Below are 25,154 nucleotides of genomic sequence, written 5' to 3'. Positions count from 1 at the left end.
GTAGCAGGACGTCCTGGAATAGACCATTACTTCTTCCCCATTCCCACATTTCCTAATTAGTCTCAAGCTCAGGACTAACTGTACAGAACCTCTTTCAAAAGACCAGTAGATAGTTGCAACAGTTGAACATTCTTAGTTTATGACCACATAATTTGATCAGATGTTAAGGAAGTGGTAAATGATGATCCCTGGTTGACAGAAGTCACATACAGAACTGCTGAGGACTTTATACAGTTGTTTTGATTTCTCTGCAGTTCAGGATCATGTCATTTTCTTGTCAGAAAGCAAATAGGGAAAGTACCTGGGAGCATTATATGCCTAGATCATTTTCCTTGTCTTTTTAAAAATAGCAGTAGTGACTGAAATTGAGCTAGCATTAGATTTGAAACTGTTAATGGATTCTAGTAATTCAGGCTCCCTCACTTCAAATACTAGGTAACTAAGTAAGGCAGAAGGATCCCAATACTGCTCATTTGAAGTAATAGTTTCCCGTTCATGCTAGCTAGCATGGTAACCACCGTAAGAGGAACAGGAAAAACTTTTATTTTTCCTCTGATTTCCTAATGAATTCTCATTACTTGCAAAGCTTTAAAATGATGGGATAAAGGAAAAGTATTGTCATGACCCATGACACTTGGAGCCCAAACAGCATCATGAAAAGCATTAGAACTGAGGGACAGTAGCTTTGAAAAATGAAACGGCTTTTTAAAGGGGTTCCTTGTGGGTCTTGTTTTTTATTCAGGATATTCTACGTTTTCTCATCAACTGTTGGAATGACATTTATCTCAGCAGGTTATTTAAACTATGCTGGCTGATGACACATTAGCCAGTGCAGGGCACAGACCCAAGTCCTAGGGGACTCCTTGGACCAATGGACTATTTTACAAACCAGGGAGGTGGGAGGGATGGTATATTTTTGATAACCAGACATTCCAATGTTTTCCTTAGAGGTCATGCGCTCCCATTAATGTTCCTGTGGAAAACATCAAGTGTGTTCTTTTCTATTTTCGTATACTTATTGGGCTTTGCTTACCACCATTACAATGGCAAAGAAATACACTGTATAAAACTGCAGGAAGACAAATGTGAAAACTTTCTGTGGGGAAAAAAGCTCTTAAGTTTGTCTTCTTTTGAAATTGTAGTGCAAATGTTATAACATGTATATCATTTACAGTACTGAGTCCTGTGCCACTGCTGTACCTGATGTATCCAATCTGGATTAAACAAATTATGTGCCACAAGCCTTCTAGTGAGATTTTTTTTTCTAACACCAGTTTTTTCCTTTCCAAAAGTATAGCCTTACACCAGCCAGCTTTCCAGGCTGCTAGCAGACACATAATCTTAGGTGTAACAGCCTCAGCTAACCAGCCTACCCATCTCCTTCCATGTAAGCAACTCTACTAAAATTTCCTGGAGCTTCTTGCCTTCCTACATGCCTTAAGCAAGTTCAGTTTTAACAGCAAAACACCAGGATAAATTTGTCTACAGCTCTTAAGGGCCAGTTACTAAATAAAAAATGTCTTTATATATACTCTAATGTTTGTTCCACTTAGACAAAGGTCTCAAACAAGCCTCCCCACCCCCACCCCCCGCCGCCCCATCCCTACCCCAAGATCTGACAGGCACCAGAAGCTCAAGCTCAGGCTCGTTGTCCTGTATCTTCTACTTCACATCGGTCACTTTTTAACTTCTTCCCTTCAGTTTCTTTCTTGATTTTAAAGGGGTTGGGTGGGGTAGGGTGGGGTTAAGTATCTTGAAGTTCTCCTTTAACCCTAACAATTCCATTGGTGTGAGAGAAGCAGCATTTTCATGTTCTGCCATCCAACAGCATCCTTTTCATTCTCCACAACCACCAGGTCCCAATGAAAACAGTCAAAGGGCTTGGGAAACACAGTATGAATGCCCAAGTCAACTATGAAATTCATTCTCAGCACTACGCACTCACCGCCCACTAGGTGTCACTAAAGACCCATAGCTCAAATAAGCAGAACAAACCTGTATTCAGCAACTCTAATTGCAGTCAGCAATTCTTTACTAAAAAGCATTCAGTGTGGGACCTAAAGATGGCTCAGTGCATAAAGCCCTTGGTTTGACGCTGTTTTGATTCCCAGATTTACAGATAGAAGGAAAGAACTGACTTGTTATCCTCTGACCTCCACCCATGCATCATGATATGCAGGCACACACACAATTAAAATGTAATAAAACTTTCTTACTATGTAGCTCTGACTGTCCTTAACTCACAATGTACACCAGGTTGGCCTTGAACTCAGAGATCAGCCTGCCTTTGCCTCTTGAGTGCTGGGATTAAAGGCACGTGCATCTTTATGCCCATCTCATAACAAAACGTTTAAAGCATTAAATGTCAAGTATCAAGAAGTACACATGCACTTAATTCGAAAGATACAAAATAAACACATTCTGTCCCAAGTAGACAAGAGCCTTTTGCAAAGGTGTCAGTAGTGGCTACGAAAATTTGAGATTGTTTTATATTTAAAGGGAAATGGGAAAAGCTCTTAAAAACTTCTCTTCCAGATCACTCTCTTATCTTAGACATGACCCACAAGGAGACCATTCTTCTTCAATGACTTTTAAGTATTCTGGTGCTGAAGTTTACCTTTAAGACATACTCTAAAAAAAAAAGTCAAAAAAAAAAGTCACTAAAGAAATAACCTGTGATCTCATATGTTCTCACAATTACCCACAGGAGAGAGCTGGAGCGACAGCTCACTGGTTAAGGGCACTTGCTGTTCAGACGGCCCATGTTGGGCAGCTGACTGCCTTGAACTCCAGTTCCAAGGAATCCGACACCATTTTCTAGCCTCTGTGAGTACATGTGAGTACACACACAGAGAAAAAATTAAAACAATAAAAAGAGGAAACTAACCCAAGACGGTTTCACTAAGGTCCCCATGTAAGAAAGAACGCCTAATTCAAGCTTAACCTGGTTATATTGGTAATGAATGTACTAAGATTTTGAAAATTCAAAAATTACCTTGATTTATAGACTTATTTACAAATTTGAATTATCCTTGTAAAGTATTCTCATTATAAATCATATAAAGACTAAATCTTACAAGGAACCCTCAAAGTCTAATCCAATGTCTCATTTTCTTGAGAAAGCTGGATTTTGAAAGGTTAGATGACTGGTGCAAGGCTTACAAGTAGGTAAAGTCTTAACTAGGACAAACCTCCTTTTCATGATGAGCTCTCAACTGACTTTACTGTGAACCATGGTTCTGAAGAGATTATGTAGACACATGCCCAGCCTAATAGTTCCTGAGATGCTCCTCCCACACAGGAAGTCATGCACGAATAGTAATGCCCTCTTCTTTCACCTCTGCAGCTACAGCTACCTGGAAAGAAACAGCTGCAACTTCCTGGTACCAGCCCATGGAACTTAAATCTCTCAGCCCCTTCATAAATATGCATATGCCCAGATTCAAAGTGCCTCAATTTTCTAAACTTTTAATTCATATACTATTGGGACTGGGGAGTTCTGTTTTCCATTTAGTGTGTGAGGTAGTGTGTGTCCCTGGCAGTCAGAGAGGACTTGCAGAAAGTTCTCTCCTGTGGGGCTCAAGCTGTGGCCATCAAACTTGGTGACAAGTGTGCTTACCAGCTATCTCTAGCCCTGTACCTGCTTCTTTGAATAACTTGAGAATGTAAATTATTCTTTGGAGTAACTAAAGAAATTTTCTAGCAAAAGAAAAAAAAAGAGGGGGAGCAAACACTAAACAAACCTAGAGAGAATCCAATTAATTTCAAGTCTAAAGGGTAGCCTCATCTCTAATTAAGATGCTGTAGTATCCTAATTAAAATCCCCTAGCAATGACAAATTGTGAAGTTGACTCTGTTGTGGGGGGAAAGAGTAGAAAGAGGTTAAGTTCAATTACATAGTAATGACAGGACCTTATTTAAGTATGCAATTAAAATCTCTAAATCTTAGCAATACATTGGACCTAATCTAGGTTTGCTAAATTATTTCATGTAACTTCACAATACATGTATAGTACTGATATGTCCATATATGACCGTGCCAAATCACAGAAATGCAAACTGAACAGTTTAAAACTATATATATATATATATATATATATATATATATATATATATACACATACATATATCCATATCCGAGGGACATTCCATATTAAATGACAATGGCCATGGGTATTTGCTGACATTAGGATAGAGTCTGTCTATACTGCTAAGTATGTACATAGTAAAGAACTTTCCTTTTTTAAAGTGAATAGATTGCTCAATATATAAGGAATTTTCTTACCTAAAATGCCAGTTCACAGCAAGATCCCAGACTGAAAAGTTTAGTGACAACAGAACACTTAGCCTCTAATTTATAACTTTTCTAAATCATAATTTTAGAGGCACTACCATCTCAGAAAAATGACAGATCTCTCTCAATCCTAGTACTCAAGAAAAAAAAAAAAAAGAGGAAAAGAGAAAATCCTCTAACACAGATTAACAAGATTAGGACATACTATGGGAAGAGTCTGAGCAGACTGAACTTATCGTCCAGATACTGAGCACTAGAACCTTCCATCTGTCTGCCAGCAGCAGAGTAGGTCTGCTTCTATGCAACCCATGTCAAGTCTCAACCAGGGTTGCATAGATACACTTCTGAGGACCTATGAGCCCTTTGAAATTCTGTTCACAATCCCACTAAGGAATGAGAAATTTTCTGCGGTCAACCTATCTATAGCTTCTAAAAGGTTTAGAACCCAAGACACAAGAGGACTGGCTGCCCCTAATTAGAAGGTAGCCACAGACAATGCTGACCTCACAGTGAAATGTGGGCATCTTCACAGCTTCATCAGGAAGATGAACAAAAGCATTCAGCACATTTACCTAAACCTGTTTTCATGGCTAACAAAACTACCACTGGAAGCAGAGCACATTAAAAAATTCCTTCCTGCCTAAACAAAGATCTACCATGATAAAAATTTCCACAAGAATGCAGCAATATAGAAATGTAATATAAGTCCTGGAGAGATAGCTCAGAGGTTAAGAGCACTGGCACCTCTTCTAGAGCAAACTTCAATTCCCAGCAACCATATTGTGATTCATAACTCTCTATAATGAGATCTGGTGCCATCTCCTGGCCTGCAGGTATACATACAGGTAGAATGCTCTATACATATTTACAAAAAAAAAAAAGTGTAGTGCAATCCTTTTGTAAGAAACTCGACAGAATAAACGGACATTAAATTCAAATTTTAACTGTTTTTATTTTGCTTTTTAAGTAAGGAGTGGCATAAGTCACCTTCTTAAAGATTTCTTTTGGGAACAGCCTACATGAAGTGGCACCTTGGGGGTCTTTAGATCCAAGTTCTAAAAATAATCTGAAAAATAATTGTGTCCCAGTAGAAAGCCTCAAGTCCTCTCAAGTTCCTCCAAAATGCCACCAACCCCCACTTGTTCTAGGTGAAGAATGCATATCCAATTATCTGTTGACAGTCAATAGTCTGAAGCACATGCTAACCTCATTGGTTACCACGCATCATCTCTTGTAGATAAACTGTGTTCATATGATAGGCAGCCATCCAGCTTGGATGTCTCTGAGCATTCCAATAGTATGAATGGGAAGCAGCAGCATAATACTCTTGCCATGCCCTGTAATATGCTCTCCAGTACTCCTCATAATCCTGGTAAGTATCAGAAAAACTTGCAGTTGTTTCCCTGTGACAGTCATACCAACTCTCTTCCTGGGGTTCTGTCTGTACTCGGTAAGAAGAACGCCGTGGTGGGTTTCTCCGACTTTGCTTAGACCTTTGGTTAGCGCCCTCTTTATGCCTTGCCTTTACCTGGGTTTCAGGGGCTTCTTGATACTCCACTTGAGTCAGGGTATCATGCCCATTCTGAACTTGTTCCAAAGAGAGAGGGCCACCCACAGGAGTACATTCAGAGTCTTTCAACTGAGTGTCTGAGGAGCCTTCCAAGTAAGACTTATTACCTTTGCTCTGGGAAGAAGTCCTTGAGCTGCAAGAATCGCTGTCACTCTCTGAGTCTCCAGACTGGCTACTACTCACCAACATCTGTGCTCTATCTTCAGAAACTCTATTTCTCACAAAGCCATTCTGAGGATTCCCGGTCTGGGCCTCAGGCCCTGTGTAGTGCCGGATAATTTCCACAGGTTTCTCTAACCCCTCTTTAATATAGTGCTCATAATCTTCTACCAGTTCTGCAAAAGTCAAAGTAGACGGCTGATGGACTTTAAAAGAAGACAGACAAGGAATTTTAGGGAGTGACCCAGGTGAGGTATCTTTGGCCTGATGCTGGCTGTTACTGGAGGAGTCCTCAACAGAGGTCTGAACAGAATTCTTCACTTGCTCTTCCAGCTGTGTGGGACAGCCCAACTCTTGTGGTAGAGCTGCCTTTTCTAGGACTCCACACTCTGAGTGGCTTTTCACTGGAAGCTTTTGTTTGCTGTGCTTTGATCTGGCTGATAGTGCAGATACAGAAGTATTTCTAGGGGAAGGCATTTGGTTCCCAGGCGTTCTTTGAGACTGGAAGGCTCTCTCTAGTTTTTGAACTTGCTTTTTGGGGGACTGAGTAGCTATAGTTGGTGAGCTGTAAGTATGCATGGCAGCTTTAACTTCCACATCCCAATTCAAGCATTCTTCCATCAGGCCAGGAGGAATAGGATCTATATAAAAGGAAGAATAAGAAATACTCAGCCTAAGCAAAGTGGTGCACACCTTTAATCCCAGCACTAGAGGCAGGTGAATCTTTGTGAGTTAGAAGCCAGTCTGGTCTACGTATCATGTACCAGGCCAGGCAAGGCTACATAGTGAGACTGTCTCAAAAATAAAACTGCAAAGCCTATAACTATACAGTAGAATATTTTTCATGTGTCAAGTAGTTAGTTGGAAATATCTATTTATCAGTTGTTAACACTCTGACTTAACCTACATGTTAAGATATACCCAATTCTCCTAATCTACAAGATACAGGTTAGCAATACTGTCTACCTCACAGGCTTGTGTAAGTATTAATAAATGAACATATAATAACACTATGTACTATTATTTTTATTATGCCTATATCATCATTACAACTATAAGAATGACAAAACTTCTGACTAATGGGCATGGTAATGGGACCTTAATCCCAGTACTCAGGAGAAAGAGGCAGATCTCTGTGAGTTCAAGGCCAACCTGCTCTACATAATGGGTTCTAGGACAGTCAGAGCTACCCAGAGACTGCCTCAAAATAAATAAATAAGCAATAATAAATATAATAGTAAAAGAATGTCAAAGGAAACAAACACATACCTGGTAAAGGAAGAAGGTTGATATTACATTTCTGAGCAATTTTCATCATCATATTTTCTTCTTCTCCTCTACAACAGTAGGTCACTGTCAGTCCCAATGTACCTAAGAGTAAGAAATGACATAGTAACTCATTTCCACAGAAACAACACTCTAAGTACCCTTCACATTAGTGCTCTTATTAAAGCACTAAACTTCCTGTTCCTTACCAAAACGGCCGGCTCTGCCAATCCGATGCATGTAAGTCTCCCAGTCTAACGGCACATCAAGATTTACAACTAGATTCACCTTCTCTGCGTCAATCCCACGGGAAGTCTTGAAGACAATTTTTTGTATTAATTACAGCATGACTACCAATGCACACTATGCAATTCTGATATAAACAAAAGCCAAATTTAAAATGATCTAATATTTAGTATTCAAAGGAAAAAGGAATCTATTTCTATTGAGTAACTAGGACTAAACCTATTTCAAAGCAAATATTAAACATTAAACACATTTTTAGGAAAGCACTTTTCCCAGAACTAGAAAGATAACTTTTATCTCTGGTACCTGTTAGGTACCTACATGAAATAGGACAGCAGTCCGATAACAATACATGCCAAGACCAACAGTCACCCAAACCAAGCAGGAGCTTTACCAGGTCTGTAGAAATGAGGACTCTGCAATGAAACTGTTTCAGTTTAGCCATAGCATCAAGGCGCTGATTCTGATTCATGTTACCTAAAAAGACCCCAACCCCAAAAAGTCACTTTAAAACACCTAAGCAAGCCAGGAATGGTGGCACACACTTGCTATCTGTCATCCTAACACTCAAGAGGTTGAGGTAGAAAATTCCAGAGTTCAAGGCCAGCCTAGACTCTGTAGGATTCCATCTCAAAAACATCAACAAAAACTTAAGCTAAGATATATTTATGCATAGGATCCACATCCACAATAAGCAAGAATCATAACTCCCAGTCTTAAAGTTTTAAAGAAATATACCAACCAGTTAGTTAATTCTGTTCTGTGCAAATATGAGTGCTAAAATATGACTCAGGCTATCAGTCTGAACATCAAAAATCAATTTTAAATGGCAACATTACAAAGTCTAACAATAAATACTTAAAGAAAAAAATGTTCTTTCCAACTCTTTTTTTAAGATTTGTGAGTCTGCAGTGCTTGTAGCTATGTGCCTATGCACACTGAGGCCAGGATAGGCATTCACCTGTATACAAAGACACAGAGACAAGCACACAGACCCGCAGATCTTAAAAACAAGATTCGGAAGAATATTCACTGTTAGACACATAGCTACAGGAGCAAGAATACTACTCTTGGCTTGTCATGTGGGTGCTGAGATCCAAATTCCTGTGTACAAGATTGCACAGGAAAGGCTTTTAACACTGAATCCCTTCAATAGCCCACTTATCTGGGTTTGAAATATGATCCAGAGTTAAGGTAGCAGCCCATTAAGAAACAGTCTTCCTGGGCTGGCGAGATGGCTCAGTGGTTAAGAATACCAAATGCTCTTCTGAAGGTCCCGAGTTCAAATCCCAGCAACCACATGGTGGCTCACAACCATACGTAATGAAATCTGATGCCCTCTTCTGGAGTGTCTGAAGACAGCTACAGTATACTTACATATAATAAATAAATCTTAAAAAAAAAAAAAAAAGAGCCGGGCGTGGTGGTGCACGCCTTTAATCCCAGCACTCGGGAGGCAGAGGCAGGCGGATTTCTGAGTTCGAGGCCAGCCTGGTCTACAAAGTGAGTGCCAGGACAGCCAGGGCTACACAGAGAAACCCTGTCTCGAAAAACCAAAAAAAAAAAAAAAAAAGAAACAGTCTTCCTAATACTGAGCATGTTCCAGCTAACAAGTGAAAAATTACACTACAGCATATAAAACAAAGGAGCTCACTGACCAAAAATTCCTTTAAATCTTTTCTATTAATCCAGCAATTAACAAACTCTGTGGATGAAGTAAGTCACTTTTGCCTTCCATGGAACATTAAGTCGATTCACGGGTGGGAGGTATAGCTCAGTAGGAGAGCACTTACATATATATATATATATATAAAGGTCAAGTCTGATGGTAGGGGAGCAGAGTAGATAGATCAAAACTCAGCTAGTCTTAGCATGTTTGCTTTCTATGCAGCCTATACCGACCTAAAATGTAACATACGCAAATATGGCCTTAAACCCATGACCTTCCTGCCTCTGTCTCTAGAGGACATGCAACACCATACCTTGTTTAATTTTTAAGCATTTCAATAATGATTTGATTATATTGAACAAAATGTATCTCAAGACAATGAAGATAGAGTTTATTTTATAGTATTAAGTTCTTTGCAAGTATAACTCAGAGATTGTAATTAAAAATTTAAGTATTTCTGATCACTGATTTTCTAAATTATTACTATACACCAAGTTACTCCTTCAAAACAAAACATACACACAAAAAAAGAAAAGAAAAAAAAAAACAAAACAGGAGATTGACATCACACTCTTGAGACAATTTGAGAAGTGATGCTTTTCTCTCATGACATGGAAGGCTTCGAAGCAATACATTAAACAAAAACAGAGTGCTGAACTTGCCTGAAATGCATTCAGTAGGAAAACCTTTAGAAGAAAGAATATCAGCCAAATGTTGAGCTCTACAAAAAAAGAAAAAGATTTACAACCTTCAACTACTGCCCCATGCCCTAGTCTTTAGGTTAAGTTCCCTAGATTAAGTTATATTACCTGCTATGCAAATTAGAAAACACCAAGGCTTGATTAAATGGGACTTTACTAAAAAGTTCCTGTAAGTGCTGAGTCTTTTCCTCAAAAATCTTATGAGCCAAAGGGTAAGAATTGACAACTTGGTAGTACTGCTTCAAACCTATAAAGAAGTCAAGAGTCCCAGTTAAAACAAACAAGTGTGGTAAATTCCAATAGCAACTATGACATGGAAATAGCCAATCAGACGAGGGAAAGCCCCAGGACATCACAAACTAATAATGTAAAATCTATACATACCTATGAGACTTGGATCGCTGGGATTCAATCTTACAAAAGTGGGATCTCTCATATACCTTGTCAAAGCATTAGCCAAAACTTCAGGGTAAGTAGCAGATACTGCCAACATCTGCTTACTCGCAGGTAAAGAGGAGTAAATCCAACTGTAAAATACAGGAAAGCACACACCATGAACACACACCATGCAGACAGCACACACTACCGGGAAAGCTAAAGAGAAATGCTTTGGTGCAACATTTTTGTATTCAGGTTAGTTTTCTTACTTTATTTGCTCCTGGAAACTGCCTTCTTCTAAAAGCTTATCTGCTTCATCAAGAATAAAGAGACGGATACTGCCCGGATTCAGGTAGTCAAGTTCTATGAGCTGTTTAATTCTACCTATATGGCAGGAAAACAACAAAACCTGAAATACTTATGACATATCAAATCTGTACAAACCTCAGGAATGCTTTACTGTATTTATCCACAGGTTAGACTGCTCAGGTTAGACGGCTTAATTTCCTTAGAGTGCACCATTACATACCACCTCACGGTCTAAGTAATCTTAAAGTCTGAATCCATTCTGTGTCCCCTCCCTTTTTATCACCCGTAACTTTGGTAAACAAACATTACAGCTAATAAACAAACATTACTGCTATCAAAATACTTGAATGCTAGCCGGGCGTGGTAGCACACGCCTTTAATCCCAGCACTTGGGAGGCAGAGGCAGGTGGATCTCTGAGTTTGAGGCCAGCCTGGTCTACAGAGTAAGTTCCAGGACAGCCAGGGCTATACAGAGAAACCTTGTCTCAAAAACCAAAAAAAAAAAAAAAAAAAAAAAAACTTGAATCCTATGGCACTGAATCCTAGGTTCTGATTCTGAGTGATTTATGAGCAAATAACCAGAGAGAACAAAAGAGACCTCAGTCCACGGCTTAAACAGGCTTCCTAAAGTCACTTCAGGTCTCAGAAGCTGATCCGAGGGGTATTCTCCAACACTCTTCAGAATGGAGAGGAACAGATTCTGTTGAAAACCCAGCCATGTGTCTCTCTGGTCTAATGCTCTTCATTTATGCTGAAAGCAATTATCGCCACCATCAACAAAACTCCCATTTGATTGGCATGCTCACTGTTCTAGTCTTCAAGAACTTCAGCTACCAAGAGGTCTTAATGACTTACCAGGAGATCCAACAGCAATATGACACTTTTTAAGTCTGGTTTTGTCTTGTGATAATGGAGTCCCTCCAATAAAGACATGACATTCTAATCCTTCCATTTTTATTCCAATGGCTGTGATAACCGAGTGTATCTGAACAGCAATTTCTCTTGTGGGAGCCAATATCAAAATCTAAAATAAATTGCAAAACATTTTAACAAGTCAGAGGAATACATTTGAGTGGTACATCCATTTGTTGCAATACACTACATTTCAAGAAATGAGTTTTAAGACAAGAGAAAATTTCAGCTAACAATTAAGACCGGGTGTGGTTGGTGCACGACTTTATCCCTGGACTTGAGAAGCAGAGGCACTTTGGATCTCTGTTAGTCCCTGGCCAGGCTGGTCTACACAGTTGGGTTCCAGGACAGAAACCCTGCCTCAAACCCCCCCCCCCCCCAAAACAGGGTTTTTTTTTTTTTTTGTCGTTTTTTTTATACATACATAAACATATATATAATACACACATACATGTAATAGCAAGTAATAAAAAGTAAGATTTTTTTAAATATATATATGTCAAATAGAGAAAAGAGAAAGACCTGACAAGGGGAGTGGTTTTACATGGGATAATCAGAAAGCCCTTTTCCATCGATCGAGGGTGTTGGCATACACAGATGATTCTACCACCCTAGAAGCAGAAATCGACTGCCTCAGTTGAAGCCCACTCTAGGTTTCAGGCCAGCTAGGACTATCCCAAGTGTGCCTGCCTCAAACAGACATCTAGGAGCCCCATAAGGAGGTAACATTTGAGAAGAAACCTAAGTATATAGCACAGAGCTAGCTGTGGGACACACTAATGCTTTAGGAAGAGAAAACACAAATTCAAAAGTAGTAAGATATACATGAAGAACTGCAGAAAGACCCTCTCTGCTGTTGTTTCGAGACAGTTTCTCTGTTTAGCGCTAGCTGTTCTTGAACTCTCTCTGTAGATCTGCCTGCCTCTGCCTCCCAAGCGCTGGGATTAAAGGTTTGTGAGAGGACTGTATCTCAAAGCTAACTGCAAAGGTTAGGTACCAAAGGCCCCGAGAGCCACGCAGCACAAACTGCAATGTAACCACTGGAAATGAACATACTGGCTTAAAAAAAAAAAACACTAGGAAATAAGACTTTTTAAAAAATCCCTTAACTCTGGGCACACATCACAGATTTGGGTACTTTATTCTCTCTCTCTCTCTCTCTCTCTCTGGGTACTTTATTTTCTCTCTCTCTCTCTTTCTGATTTTCCCAACTATCAATTATTATGTAGTATCACATTGATACATACACAGACACTAATTATTTTAATAGTATACCTTAAAATATGATTTTTACTCGTTTGGGATTTTGTCTGTTGCCAAGTATTACAAAGCCAAAACTCTCCAACACATCCTAAATCTCAAATAAACTAGCCAATGTCCTTTAAAAAGTATATTCATTATCTCCCAAGGTTTGGTGGATATAGAACTCAAAGATTCTAGACAACAAATACAAGAATCCTGGGTTTAAAGGAACCACTATTGAAGATCCACCATCACAAAAGCCCCTTTTTGAAGTCAGCCATCACTACACACTCCAGAAGACGGTGTTAGGATCACATCTTATTCACTGTTTAATCCCTAGTGCCTATTTTAGTATTTATATGTAACAATGGCTAAACAAAGCTTTTTAAAGAATGATCCCCCAAACCCAAAGCTGAGTAGGACAATCTTAAAACCATATCCCGAGGCAACCTAGAAAATGAGAGATCAAAACAACACATACACAAGGCTTTAAGAACCACCTGAAATTTCTGCCATAGCACAGTACGTAATCCAGAACTTCTACCTTCTATGTCTAACCCCACTCAAGTCAGAAAGTAAATGAATTTTTAATTGTACGATTCCAACTGACAACAGAAAATTCCAACTTTAAAATTCTGGACGTAGCCTTGGCCACAACTCACCGACGTGACCATCTAGTTTACTTCCCTAACTTGCATACGCTTTGGTCCCGCCTCTTCAAACTCACCATCTGGAGGAGTTACTAGTTTGTCACGACTCTCAAGAGCGTCCACGTGCTACACACCCCCTTCGGGATCCTGAGTTGGACTTACCTGAGTACTATAGTTTTCAAGAATCAGAGAGTCCAGAGCAATGGTGGAGAATACACAAGTTTTTCCAGTGCCAGACTTAGCTTGGACAATTAAATCTGAGGAAGAAAAAAATTATATATATTACATATCATTACCTAGATTCACTGATGCTACCAAATACCAAATACGAGAAAGGAGAATGAAGAGGTTCTCTCCCAGGAGGACCTAGTTGCCACCTGTATTTTTGGTTGACTCTCAAACGCGCAGGAGGCGTGCTTGATGCCCCAATCTCTTAACCACCGAGCTACCTCCCCAGCCCCTTGTCCCCCGAATCTCTGCGGCTCACCTTCTCCAACTTGGACTCCATGCTGGAAGAAAGTCCTACCTTCAAATTCAACTGCGCGCCTTAGAGCCTGGCTCAGCCCCGCGATGGCGCGGAGCCGAAGCTCTCCGGGGGCCACGCCGTCCCCTCCTTCCCCCCACCAACCACCGGCCCCGGTCCTCACCGAGCCCGCAGCGCCCCAACGGGATGGCCTTGAGCTGCACCGGAGAGGGTCTCTCGAAGCCGGCCGCCCGCAGACCCTCCAGCACCGGTCGCGACAGCAGCAGCGACTCGAAGTCCGCGGGCTCTGCCAGCACCACGTCCCCGGTACGTGTGCGCGGCCCGCCGATGTCGTGTGCGGTCCGCTGGGTCCACGGGGAGGCCGGAGTCGGCTCCGCAGCCTGCACCGGCGCGGCCGCACGCTCCGCAGCCATAGTGGACTCGGAGGTTGTCAAGGCCGCCGGGGCTTCAAACGCCGCCGCCGCCATGGTAGCCGCGCCTCCAGATCTCGCGATATTTAGACTTGAGGCGGGGCTCCTGGGAGCGAGAAGGAGAAAAACTTTATTGGCAGCCTCCCCGAGAAGACACGGACACGCCTGGAAGCGGAGGGGAAGAACGGAAGTCGAAGGCTGACACTCTGGGAGAGAGCGGAAAAAAAATGTAGCCTGAGGAAGAGGCGGGAAGAGCGAGGGAAGATGAGGCTACCGGTGTGTTGCCGCCTGCGGCCTGCAGAGGGCGCTGCGTGCCCTTGGTGGGCGCCGCCCGCTGCCGGCCTCCCGCGGCTCTGAGGGCCTGACCGCGCGACGCAGCTCCAGACTCGAGCGCCCAGGGCGCGCTTTGTGACGCAGCTCGCGAATCGGTCGCCGTCGCCTGGGCTTGGAGTCGGCTCCTTGGGTCGAGCTCGGCTGTAGCCACGCCGAAGTCTTTGCGATCCGTACCCTGTAGCGTGACGGAAGTCTCCTGATATTTAAGTGGAAGCCTGGACTGGACGCCAACTCCTAGGCTCTGCTTGATCGCTCTCTCGGAAACCCTACGATAATAGACGTCTCGGGTCCAACGGATCTTTTGTGTGCCCTTCCTCCGTTCTGGGGTGGACAACTAGCACACCACTTTCCCTTCCTCTAGACCCACTCATGTGTCACCCCGTCAAAGAGGCCTTTCTTGAAATCTTGAGTGGCCTCCATCCTGACTGCTTCCTGGCCTTTCCCATTATTCCCACCACTATCCCTGAATTTGATTATTTGGTTTGATTGACCTAGTTAGTTGGTGGGTTTGTTTATTTTCTAAATCAGAGTCTCCCTATGCCGCTCAGGCTGGCCTCAAATTGAAAATCATCCTGGCTCAACTTTTCAAATACTGAGATGACACGTGTGTGCCACCATACCTGGTCAGGTTCTTCACGATACTTCACTACCTAAAATGTTTATTGTCTCCCCCACTTTCCATGAGGACAGAAAGCTATTCTGATTTGTTCCCTTCTGTCTCTGGTAGGAGAAACATAATCTGGCACGTAGTAAACAATACTGTTTTTTGAAAGAGCTCTTAGAACAAAGCTTTAGTCATGCTTCCAAATGTAAGCATATCTTTATTACTTTTCTCATTGATGATGATGGACTGAGTCTCAGAACCTGTAAAAGAACCCCAATAAATGTCCTTTAAAAGAGTTGCCTTGGCCATGGTGTCTCCTTACAGCAACGGAAACCCTAACTAAGACATGTTTGCTTAGAAATTAACAAAGCACTAAGCAAACGTCCACTATCCAAATGAAGAAGAACTAAAGCTGCCTCATAGCTGCCCACATCTTTCACCCACCCAATCCACAGATGACAAATCTGAGGATTCCTTTTGGCTTTGCCTTCACCCTCTTTCTATCAAACTACTGTCAAATACTTGTGTCTCCAAATGTTTCACCCACTCCTTTTCAATCTCCATAGTATCTACCCTTGGTCTTCTGGTCATCCTAACTATTGCAAAACCCTTCTAGATGGGCTTCCCTGTCCAGAATCTTTTCTGTCCAGACCGTGAACCTCAGAGGCACAGAAATTACTTCCTTTATCTTTCTTTTTCCTAAGAGTTGAATCCATGATGTTGGCATACTATGCAAACACTTTACTGTCTAACCACACTCCCAGTTAAAGAGTGAAACTCATTCCTCACTTCTTCCTCCCTCTCAGTCTCTTTTTCTGTTGCTGTGCCAAAAGCACCTTTAGGGAGAAGGGTTGGGTTGGGTTTGGGTTTGGGTTTGGGTTTGGGTTTGGTTTTCTGGACCATGGTTGAAGATACAGTCCATTATGGTGGAAAAGTGAAGGCAGTAGGAACTTGAAGCAGCGGGTCACGTTACATCCACTTTCAGGAAGCAGAGAACAGTGGAAGCAAGTGTGAAGCTTTCTTCACTTTATACATGCCAGGATCCCCAAGAGAGAATGGTCCTGCCATTATTAAGATGTCTTCCCACATCAATTAACCTAACAGAGATAATCACCCAGGGCCCATCTCCAGGTAACGCTAGATCCTGTCAATTGGATAGGTAATGCTAACCATTACGTTTCCTTTCTCTTTTCAAGATATTTTCTCACGTTTATAGAATCATTAGAAACGTGCTTTTCTTAAGGTAATGAGAGGATAAATAAAGTTACAGTAGGGTAGTAAGCAACAGATGACATCTTTAAAACGATCATCGCTTGTGTCTTCAGGTATTCAATCTGTGCCCCATGCTTCACAATTATATACCCAAAAAGAAAAACAGAGAAATGGGCTTCTATAAATATGAGCCATGAAGTTCTTCTAGTGGGATGCTCTGCAGACAGAGAAGCAATGCAAATGAAACAGAGAAAGTAAGAAACGAAGGAGACAACAGTGCGGATGTTGGTGGTGGAGAATAATTCTGATGGGGATAAAGGAGATGGACATGATGATGGCTGTGGTGAGTGCTAGCATTTATTAAACTCACATTCCATGAGGAGCTCACAACTCCAGGAAATGGGTACTATCATCTCCATTTCACGGTTAAAGAAGGTAAGGCACCCATCTGACATACTTATGAGTGACAACAGGATTATGGCAAGACATCCATAACGACACAATAGTAGCACTCACATCACTGTAGTAACTCACAGGTCTCTGATTAGACTGAAAGCCCACTCAATAGGAGCAAAATCACACCTGGTACTAGAAACCTAGCCCAACTTCTTGGGGCTGGTGAGGTCACCGATCTTAAAAGAGAACTTCTTAACACCCCTTTGTTAGACCAGCATAATTCCTAACTACATTTCTAAATCTTATTCTTTTTTTTTTTTTTTTTTTTTTTTTTTTTTAGGTTTTTCGAGACAGGGTTTCTCTGTGTAGCCCTGGCTGTCCTGGAACTCACTCTGTAGACCAGGCTGGCCTCAAACTCAGAAATCCACCTGCCCCCAGCACTCGGGAGGCAGAGGCAGGCGGATTTCTGAGTTCGAGGCCAGCCTGGTCTACAGAGTGAGTTCCAGGACAGCCAAGGCTACACAGAGAAACCCTGTCTTGAAAAACCAAAAAAAAAAAAAAAAAAAAAAAAAAAAAAAAAGAAATCCACCTGCCTCTGCCTCCCGAGTGCTGGGATTAAAGGCGTGCGCCACCACTGCCCGGCCTAAATCTTATTCTTAAACAAGTATAGCTTTTTTTAAAAAGCTTCTCTTAGCAGGATGATGGTGGCACACACCTTTAATTCCAGCCCTCAGGAGGCAGAGGCAGGCAGATCTCTGAGTTCAGGGTCAGCCTGGTCTACAGAGCAAGTTCCAGGACAGCCAGGGCTACACAGAGAAACCCTGTCTAAAATAATAATAATAATAATAAATGAATAAAAAAAAAGAAGAGGAGCAAATAAAGTCCATCATGGAAAACCACACTGGGCACAAAGCAGAGATCAGTGGATCAGCCCAGCCCCAGTGGAAACATCTATAGCACAGCGCCTGCATTTATGGCTCAGGGAGCATCACAGAAGAAGCAGAAAGATTATACAAGCCAGAATACCACTGTGAAATCGTATCCCCTAGAAATGACTACATAAAAAGACCAGAACGATGCCAATATCAGTACACAAAAGTCTAACACAGAAGTGGGGATGTCTCACAAAGCACCATCCCTAGAAAAAGGACAACTGGGAGAGGAGAGAATGAGCCTCTCCAGGAGATGAGCCCCTGTGTTGGTTATCCACTACAACGTAGTCAACCCTGAAACCATACACAAACAACAAAAACACACTCAGCAAATTATATTTATATATTTGTATACACATATACATATGTGTGTACAACAGTAATAGAAAGGAAGCTATCAATTTGAGAGTGGGAGGTGTGAAGGAGTTTGAGGGAAGGGACTTGGGAGGAGTTAAAAGGTAAAAAGGGAAGTGGGGGAATAACATAATTTTATTTTAGTTAAAACTATTTTGTAAAAAAAGAAGGTAGAAAACTGAAAAGATAAGGAAGATACCCAGGACCCTCTGCCCTAAGGATCTTTCTGAGACTTACAGGAGCCCTAAAATCACCTCCTTGGCTACAGAAAGAATGTGACTTGGCAAAACAGAACAGAGTCTGGGACACTGTTGACTTCCAGCAGAAGAAATGGAGTGCATAGGCCTGTGCCCAACAATGGCTCAGAGACAACAAGGTACTAGGAGAAGTCCTCAGAAGCCAGGCAAAGTGTCCCAGCCTTCCCGCAGTCACAGGGATCTCTCATCATGGAGGTAGGAAAGGGTGCAGGCTCTTCTGCAAGCAGGCCCAAGGATTACTAGGCCTACGATAGATTTGGGACAAACAACGCTCATAGTGTGAAAATCCTACTGTGCTCCATGCAAGGAGCGGAGATCAATGGAGAGACCAAAATGTGGGCGACTTTTCTGAAAACTTCTTAGATTGCTTTGGTCCAATTTCAGATGCTGCCCCTGATGCCCTTGAACTCTACCTCAGAACTTCCCCTGGGAAGCCCCAGTCCTAGGCTCAGATTCTTTACATTTCTCTGACTCACAATAAACTATCAACTTCTCCAGGAATTGTATCACCCTAAGCGCTCCATCCCAGCACAAGCCTCGGGCTTTTGGTAGACCTAGGAAATACTGAATGGCTGACATCTTCCTGCTGAAAATTCTCTTCTGGACCATGAACATTTAGCAATAGTTCTGTGAAACTCATGCAGACTATCCAAGAACCTGGCTTTCACCCCAAGAGACTACTTTTCTAATAAATAAATACATACATAAATAAATAATATAGCTTTATTGACATTCTGTTAATACATTTGTTGTTCGTGATGTTTTACAGATGCAAATAATACAATTCTGTTAGTTGGGTTAAGTTGTATTTTATATATATATATTTTTTTTTAATTCCTCGGGAGTTGAAATTGCAGCAATGAGTGCTCTAAGATAAAGCACAACAGTAATCAATAGTTTGATAAGCAGATGAGATGTGAGGGTGGCATTTACAAATATTAGGTAGATTGTCTCAGCCTCCTTGCCTCTGGCAGGATCATACTAACGATCCAGCCTTCTCTATGGCATTGAAGCCTACCTCCTCCAACCAGACCTAAATCCTTAATGTCTCTGGTACTTTGTTCATGACATGCCAGTAAAGACTCTCTAGGAACCACTAGAGGAAGAGACATCTGTGAACTGAAGTAAGAGAGTGAGAGTGAGACTCGGGCCCAGAATGGGTATGAAGATTCACATCAATTACTTCTAAGCCAAGGGAGAGGCTGAAAGGATCTCTCTGGTAGGACGCTAAAGAAGGCTGGTGTGGAGGCTGCCCCAGCATTTAAGGATCATTGAGGGAATGTGATAAGCAGAGAAGAAAACTAAATTATCGAAGCTGCCTTCACTCATTTGACCCCCAAAGCAACAGCAATATATTTGGATTAATCCCCGCTTAGTTTTTCATTCACCCATACAAATCTTCTCAACACTCCCTACAAAGTGCGCAAATACTGAAGGTGGGAAAGCAGAACAAAATATTAGAGCCAATGACCTCAAGGGCAAACAGGCGTCATTTCCACTGAAAGCACAGGGTGCTATGGAAGTCAAGGATAACCAGCTAACCCAGGTGTGGAGAGTTAGGGAAGACTGAGGGGTCAAAATTAGGACTAATTAAAAATGAGACTGTGTTAGCAACTTTGGTCTCTGGGAAGTTCATTCCTCCCTAATTAAGTCCTGGGTAAAAGTAACATGGTAGCACAAGTCCACAAAGCTCACGTGCACCCAAGCTTCTATCCTGCTACCCAAATAATTGTTCTCGCTCCAGCCAGCATGTCTGCATTCCAGATATTAGGATGAAGGATGTGTCAAAATAGAAAGAGTAGAGGTCATAATGGCAGGTGCCCACCTTTACATTTATTTATTTTGTTTTATGATTACTAGTGTTCTGCTTACATGTATGTTTGGATGCACCACATATGTGACCACTGTCCTGGAATATGGTCATATATTGTTTGTGAGCCACCACGTAGTGCTGGGGGCCTCTAAAAGGGCAGTGCTTTTAACTGCTGAGCCACCTCTCCAGCCCGAGAAAGCCCTCTTTTTAAAAAGGGTGTACTCCAAAAGCTACTACACTCCTGCTCGGCATTTCATTGATCAGAACGGAACCTGGGGGTCCTACCTGGCTTCAAGGAAGTCTGGGAATTATATTTGTAGGAATCACTTCTTTCTCTTCATCATGTGGGTTCTGGAAATTGAATTCAGATCATCAGACTTGGCAGCAAGCGCTTTTGCCCACGGAGACATCTTGCTGGGAAATATACGTATATTTCCTCAACTATCCATGTCTGTCTAACTACAGGCTATCAAGGAGTCTATTACTACAGAATGCTTAGACCTGCCTAGCAGCAAAATCCAGACTCTGACTTCTGCCTGTCCCAAAAAAGCTGGCAGACCAGCCGGGGAAGAAGATCAAGTATGAAACACGCAGGCAGCACAGCACAAGCTGGTGCGAAATCATATGCACCGTTGGCATTCTCAGGTCCTCCGCTGCTCAGAGTGCGGCTGTCATGTGGGAGTGAGAAGTTCTAAGAAACTGAGGGAGACAGCCTTGGGTATTCAGAGAGCAGCGACTTTCTTGTTCCTCTGTTCTTCTCATCCTTGCACCAAGAGCCAAGTGCTTTGAAGGACACATGAAGCACTGAGAAAAACTATGCACTTGACCCATTCCCTGAGCCCAGCACTGAGGGGGTGGCGTCAGTACCCGGAGCTGGAGCTGAAGCTGGTGTCCCTGAGAGAGGTAGAGCTGATAGTCTCTACGCCTGTGGGGTGAAGCTTCTCCCCGCAACTCCTCCTCAGGCAGTGGGGGTGGCAGGAGAGCTTAGCAGGCAGGCGGGAAGCTATTCTGGGTGATGGAGCAGTCTGTGTAGGGGTGTAGCAACATGAGGCACTTAACTCAGTAGCTTAAAGAAGGTGAGTCCTTCAGTGTGAACGGAAGCTGGGGTGGCAGCAGTTCCAGGAAATGAGGCTAGAAGGGATGTTTCGGCTCCATCTTATGGAACGCCTTGTTTGTCACCACAAGGAATATAAAGTGAGTGTGTCGTGCTTGTCTAGAGCGGGTAGTGTTATGTAACAGTGCAGAGAAACAGTTGGAAATGAAAATGGGACTTGACTCACAGCAAACTGGAGGGGTTAGAACTTAATTTGCAGGTCTGGGTGCATCACTAAGCTTTGTATCTGTTGAGACAGATAACAGGCAGGCCACTTTACACCTGGCTTGCATACCTGCTGGCTCCTGGGTCTTCCTTTCTAAGTCCCAGCACTGTCTGCGTGCTGCTTACCCTGAACCCCTCAAGGCAGGGTTTTTCTAGCTTCTTTCCCCAGACTTCTCTACTTTTTTCTGTCTTATTCTTCAGATCATGTGCCCTCTAGACACAAACTGTTCTATGACCCAGTTCAATCCCGGATGTCATTTCCTAATAGGGAGAATAATCTTTTTTACATGTGTCCCACAGTCACATCGATGTACTTCAGTACTTCCTCACAATGGAGCTGGGGATGGGTAATATACCCCAAAAGTCTCAGCCCCTGCAGTTTGAATAGCCACCTCTGGCTATGGGAATTTACACGGCTGGCTTTGGGACTAAAGCTCTAGGCAATCCTCTCACATATGCCACATATACATGTACCAGATTCTCCTCTGCTCGAGGCCTGAGTTGATTGATTGCCGCATTTAACACCACTGCCCCAATCTTTAGAGAGGAAGGCAGAATGTTTGCTCTTCTTCTGAGAAAGGGGCCCAATTCATTCTTGTCCAAGCGGCATAATAAATAACCTGTCCCTTTTGGCAGGGAGTTTATTAGAGACTGATGGGACATTTAACAATAACTGGGGGCCTGTGATTTATTAGGTAGGGAGATTTGTGGCGTCTCTAAAGACTGGGATGTGGAATTTAATTGATAAAGCGGCTGTCAGCCACTATGAGATGCGCCCAATAGAATATGCATTGGAAGGGATTCTCTTTGGAGCTGTCAGGAAGGGTTTCTGCTGATCATATTTGTCTCCTATGCATTGTGAGGTCTGCTGGATATCTGAGTGAGAGATAAATGGCTCAGAGGTGAGCCTGGAGGGGCCTAGAGACAGGTGCACCTGTCAGTTGCTGGGTCAATGGAAGACTATGACACAAATGAGAAAAAGCAAAGGACTTCGCCATCCTCAGTGAAGGAGCCTCTCAAGCCTTTTGTTTTTCTTCTGTGAGCTGCTGGGGGGGGGGGTAAGAGGGGATGGGGAAGGTGGGGGGAGGTATTTACCGCCTATAGCCTAGAAAGAGAGATAAATGAAAGGGTCATAGGTCATGAAAGATTTATTTTGAAAATCTAAACTTTCTGTAGCAGAGACAGCTTTCCCACCTCCTTTGCCTTGCCCTCCAGCCGCTTTCACCACTACAATCAGCACACGTGCGCGCGCGCGCGCACGCACACACACACACACACACACACACACGCACTTGCATGCCATTGCACACTGTGATCACTACTACCTCACCAATTACTTCACACTACAGTAACCCTGGAAGCCCTGGCTCAAGTAGGGCTCCTGCTTTCTTGCCAAGAACAGAGCCCCAGTAACCAGGCTGCATGGAGCCTCACCTTGCTACTGTCAATGTCTTCCACTCCCAAATATCTCAGAATCCAGGCTGAGAACCTGGATACAAATGTTGATGGGGTTGGGTAGAGCACCCAGCCACCTGTCCACCCTTCCACTCCAGTCTTCCTACTGTAAGGGAGATATTTCCATCAGAGCGAGCATAGCTCTGTCCTCAGGCAGCCTTGAGCCTTTGCAAAGCAGCTCCGCTCACATTTTGTTCTCTCCCCACCCTCTGGGTTGTTGCTCAGCCTTAAACAAGGCCATGTAAGGCGCGGAGAGGGGCTTTCTGGGGCCAGAGCCCGGTTGCCTCCTCTGATCCTCCTGCATCTATTCTTAGGTCCCAGCAGATTGGTCTGCCCCCTTGCTCCCTCCAGGGAAAAGGAGGGAGGGAGAGGCAATAGCCAGAAAGGAAACCATTGTCGCTGTCTAATCTGAGCCTCAGTGGTGACACTGAAGGACCTCTGAGAGGGATACAGCAACTGGTTTGATTAAATCAACCTTCTCCTGCAACCTTGTTAAATTAAACTGACAGGCTCAGAGAAGAGGAGGGGGGCAGCGGGATCGTCGCCTCTGGTGGGGCGGGGCAGGCACTGGTAAGAAGATCAGACAGAGGCAGAGCATCAGCCTGCCCATTCCCTTATTTGCTGACTGGAGAGAGGCGATGGGATTTATAGATGTGCGATGCTTAAGGACCTGTCTGAGCACAGGCTGTGGAAACTGATGCAGAGGCAGACGGCTGCCTCCCAGGAGGCTTGGCAAACTCCCCTGGCACTGAGGCCTTATGCACATTTAGAACATTTCTTTTGACATTTCAAAGGGCCTTCACATAACTTTACCTCCATGACAGGCAAGCTGCAGTAGGATTACCAGCTTCACTTTGCTGCTAGAGAAACCTAGGCAGCAAAGACTGCAGAGCTGACCTACAATCCGTCCAGGAACCTGGGTTTGTTGCTTCCTAGTTCTGGCACACACTGCCTCTAGTTTTGTACCATATGGCAGAATTTCCTCGGATTTAGTCTCCAGAGATTAGCCTTTTCTCCCACCCACTAGGACCTAAGCTGGATGGCTTGCCTATTGGGCCATCAGGAAAATGCCAGTTCCCAAATGGCCTCGCGCAGCCTACTTGCAAAACACATGGCTAGCTTCCAAAGATCAGGATTCCACTCCAGCATCTTCCTATCAGCTACCCGCATGCCGGAGCCCTTCCACGTCATTTCCACTCAATCTAATTGTAATTAAGGGCAGGAGGTGAGGTGGGAAGATATTGTTAGCAACCCCAGCAATCAGCAAGAGGAGGGGGAGGCCAGCAGTGATACCCTGCTGGCTTCCTCACCTGTCACCCAGTTCCTCACCTGCCAAAACTAATTTTCCACTCACTGGTAGGTGTGAGCTCCTTCGGTGTCAGAGCCTCATGGAGACTCTCACACATGCATACAGGCAGAGCGGCCGTCGTGAATAGAGCAGTGCCTCATCGGCAGCAGGCCCTTGTTCTCACCCCAGATACACACCAATGACGCTATTGACACATTACCCCTTCCAATCTCTTCTTCAGCTGGGAGCACTGGGATGGGAATTCTGGTCAAGGTGTTGAACACCAATCAGTGAGCACAGCTGGGGCCTTGTCACACCTTGCTACTCTGGCATGCTCATTACCTACCCCAGGCTGCACACTAGTTAATGAGCAGCCTCTAGACACAGTGGAGGTGGCAGATGTGCTTAGACAAGATGTCCTAGTTTTCTTTCTGTTGCTGTGGTAGAAATTACAACCAAAAGCAACCTCGGGAGGAAAGAATTTATTTGGCTTTCAGTTTTCATTCTGTCTTAGAAGAGAGTCAGTGCAGGAACTCAAGGGAGAACCCTGGAGGCAGGAATGGAAACAGGCTACAGGCTGGCTCTTCATGGCTCGCTTGAACTTCTTGCTCATAAAACCCAGGACCACCTGCCCAGAGGTGGCATGGCCCACAATTGCCTGTCCCCCCTGAAAATCAACCATTAATCATTTGAAGGCCTCACAGATCTGCACACAGGCTAATCTGATGAAGGCATTTTCTCAACTGAAAGTTTCTTCTTCCCAGATAACCTAAGCTTATGTCAAACTGACACCAAGTAGCCATCATAGAAGACAAACAACAAGAAACACCATCAAGGGGAGTGTATGAATGCCACAGCAGGCTTACATTGAGCTCATTTCATGTCACTGTTCACAACGTGGA

At 43.2% G+C, this 25,154-nt stretch overlaps 1 protein-coding gene across 1 annotated transcript; it reads right to left on the bottom strand.

Moving 5' to 3' along the window:
- Positions 1 to 5,226: 5,226 nt before the first annotated feature.
- Ddx20 (DEAD-box helicase 20) lies at positions 5,227 to 14,595 on the bottom strand. The gene is made up of 12 exons (XM_021158845.3): positions 14,565 to 14,595; positions 14,044 to 14,396; positions 13,559 to 13,653; positions 11,448 to 11,616; positions 10,553 to 10,667; positions 10,290 to 10,432; positions 10,014 to 10,152; positions 9,867 to 9,925; positions 7,930 to 8,012; positions 7,499 to 7,604; positions 7,293 to 7,394; positions 5,227 to 6,664 (listed from the first exon to the last, which is right to left on the bottom strand). Exons 2-12 carry the CDS (start codon positions 14,345 to 14,347, stop codon positions 5,502 to 5,504), a joined length of 2,478 nt encoding a protein of 825 aa, XP_021014504.1. The 5' UTR covers positions 14,348 to 14,396; positions 14,565 to 14,595; the 3' UTR covers positions 5,227 to 5,501.
- Between the last annotated feature and the right edge of the window lie 10,559 nt (positions 14,596 to 25,154).

This window comes from Mus caroli, unplaced genomic scaffold, assembly GCF_978045245.1.
Source record: "Mus caroli unplaced genomic scaffold, Mus_caroli_1 scaffold_3, whole genome shotgun sequence".
In the NCBI taxonomy this organism is placed as follows: Eukaryota; Metazoa; Chordata; class Mammalia; order Rodentia; family Muridae; genus Mus; species Mus caroli.
This window is presented reverse-complemented; position numbering and strand designations above follow the sequence as displayed.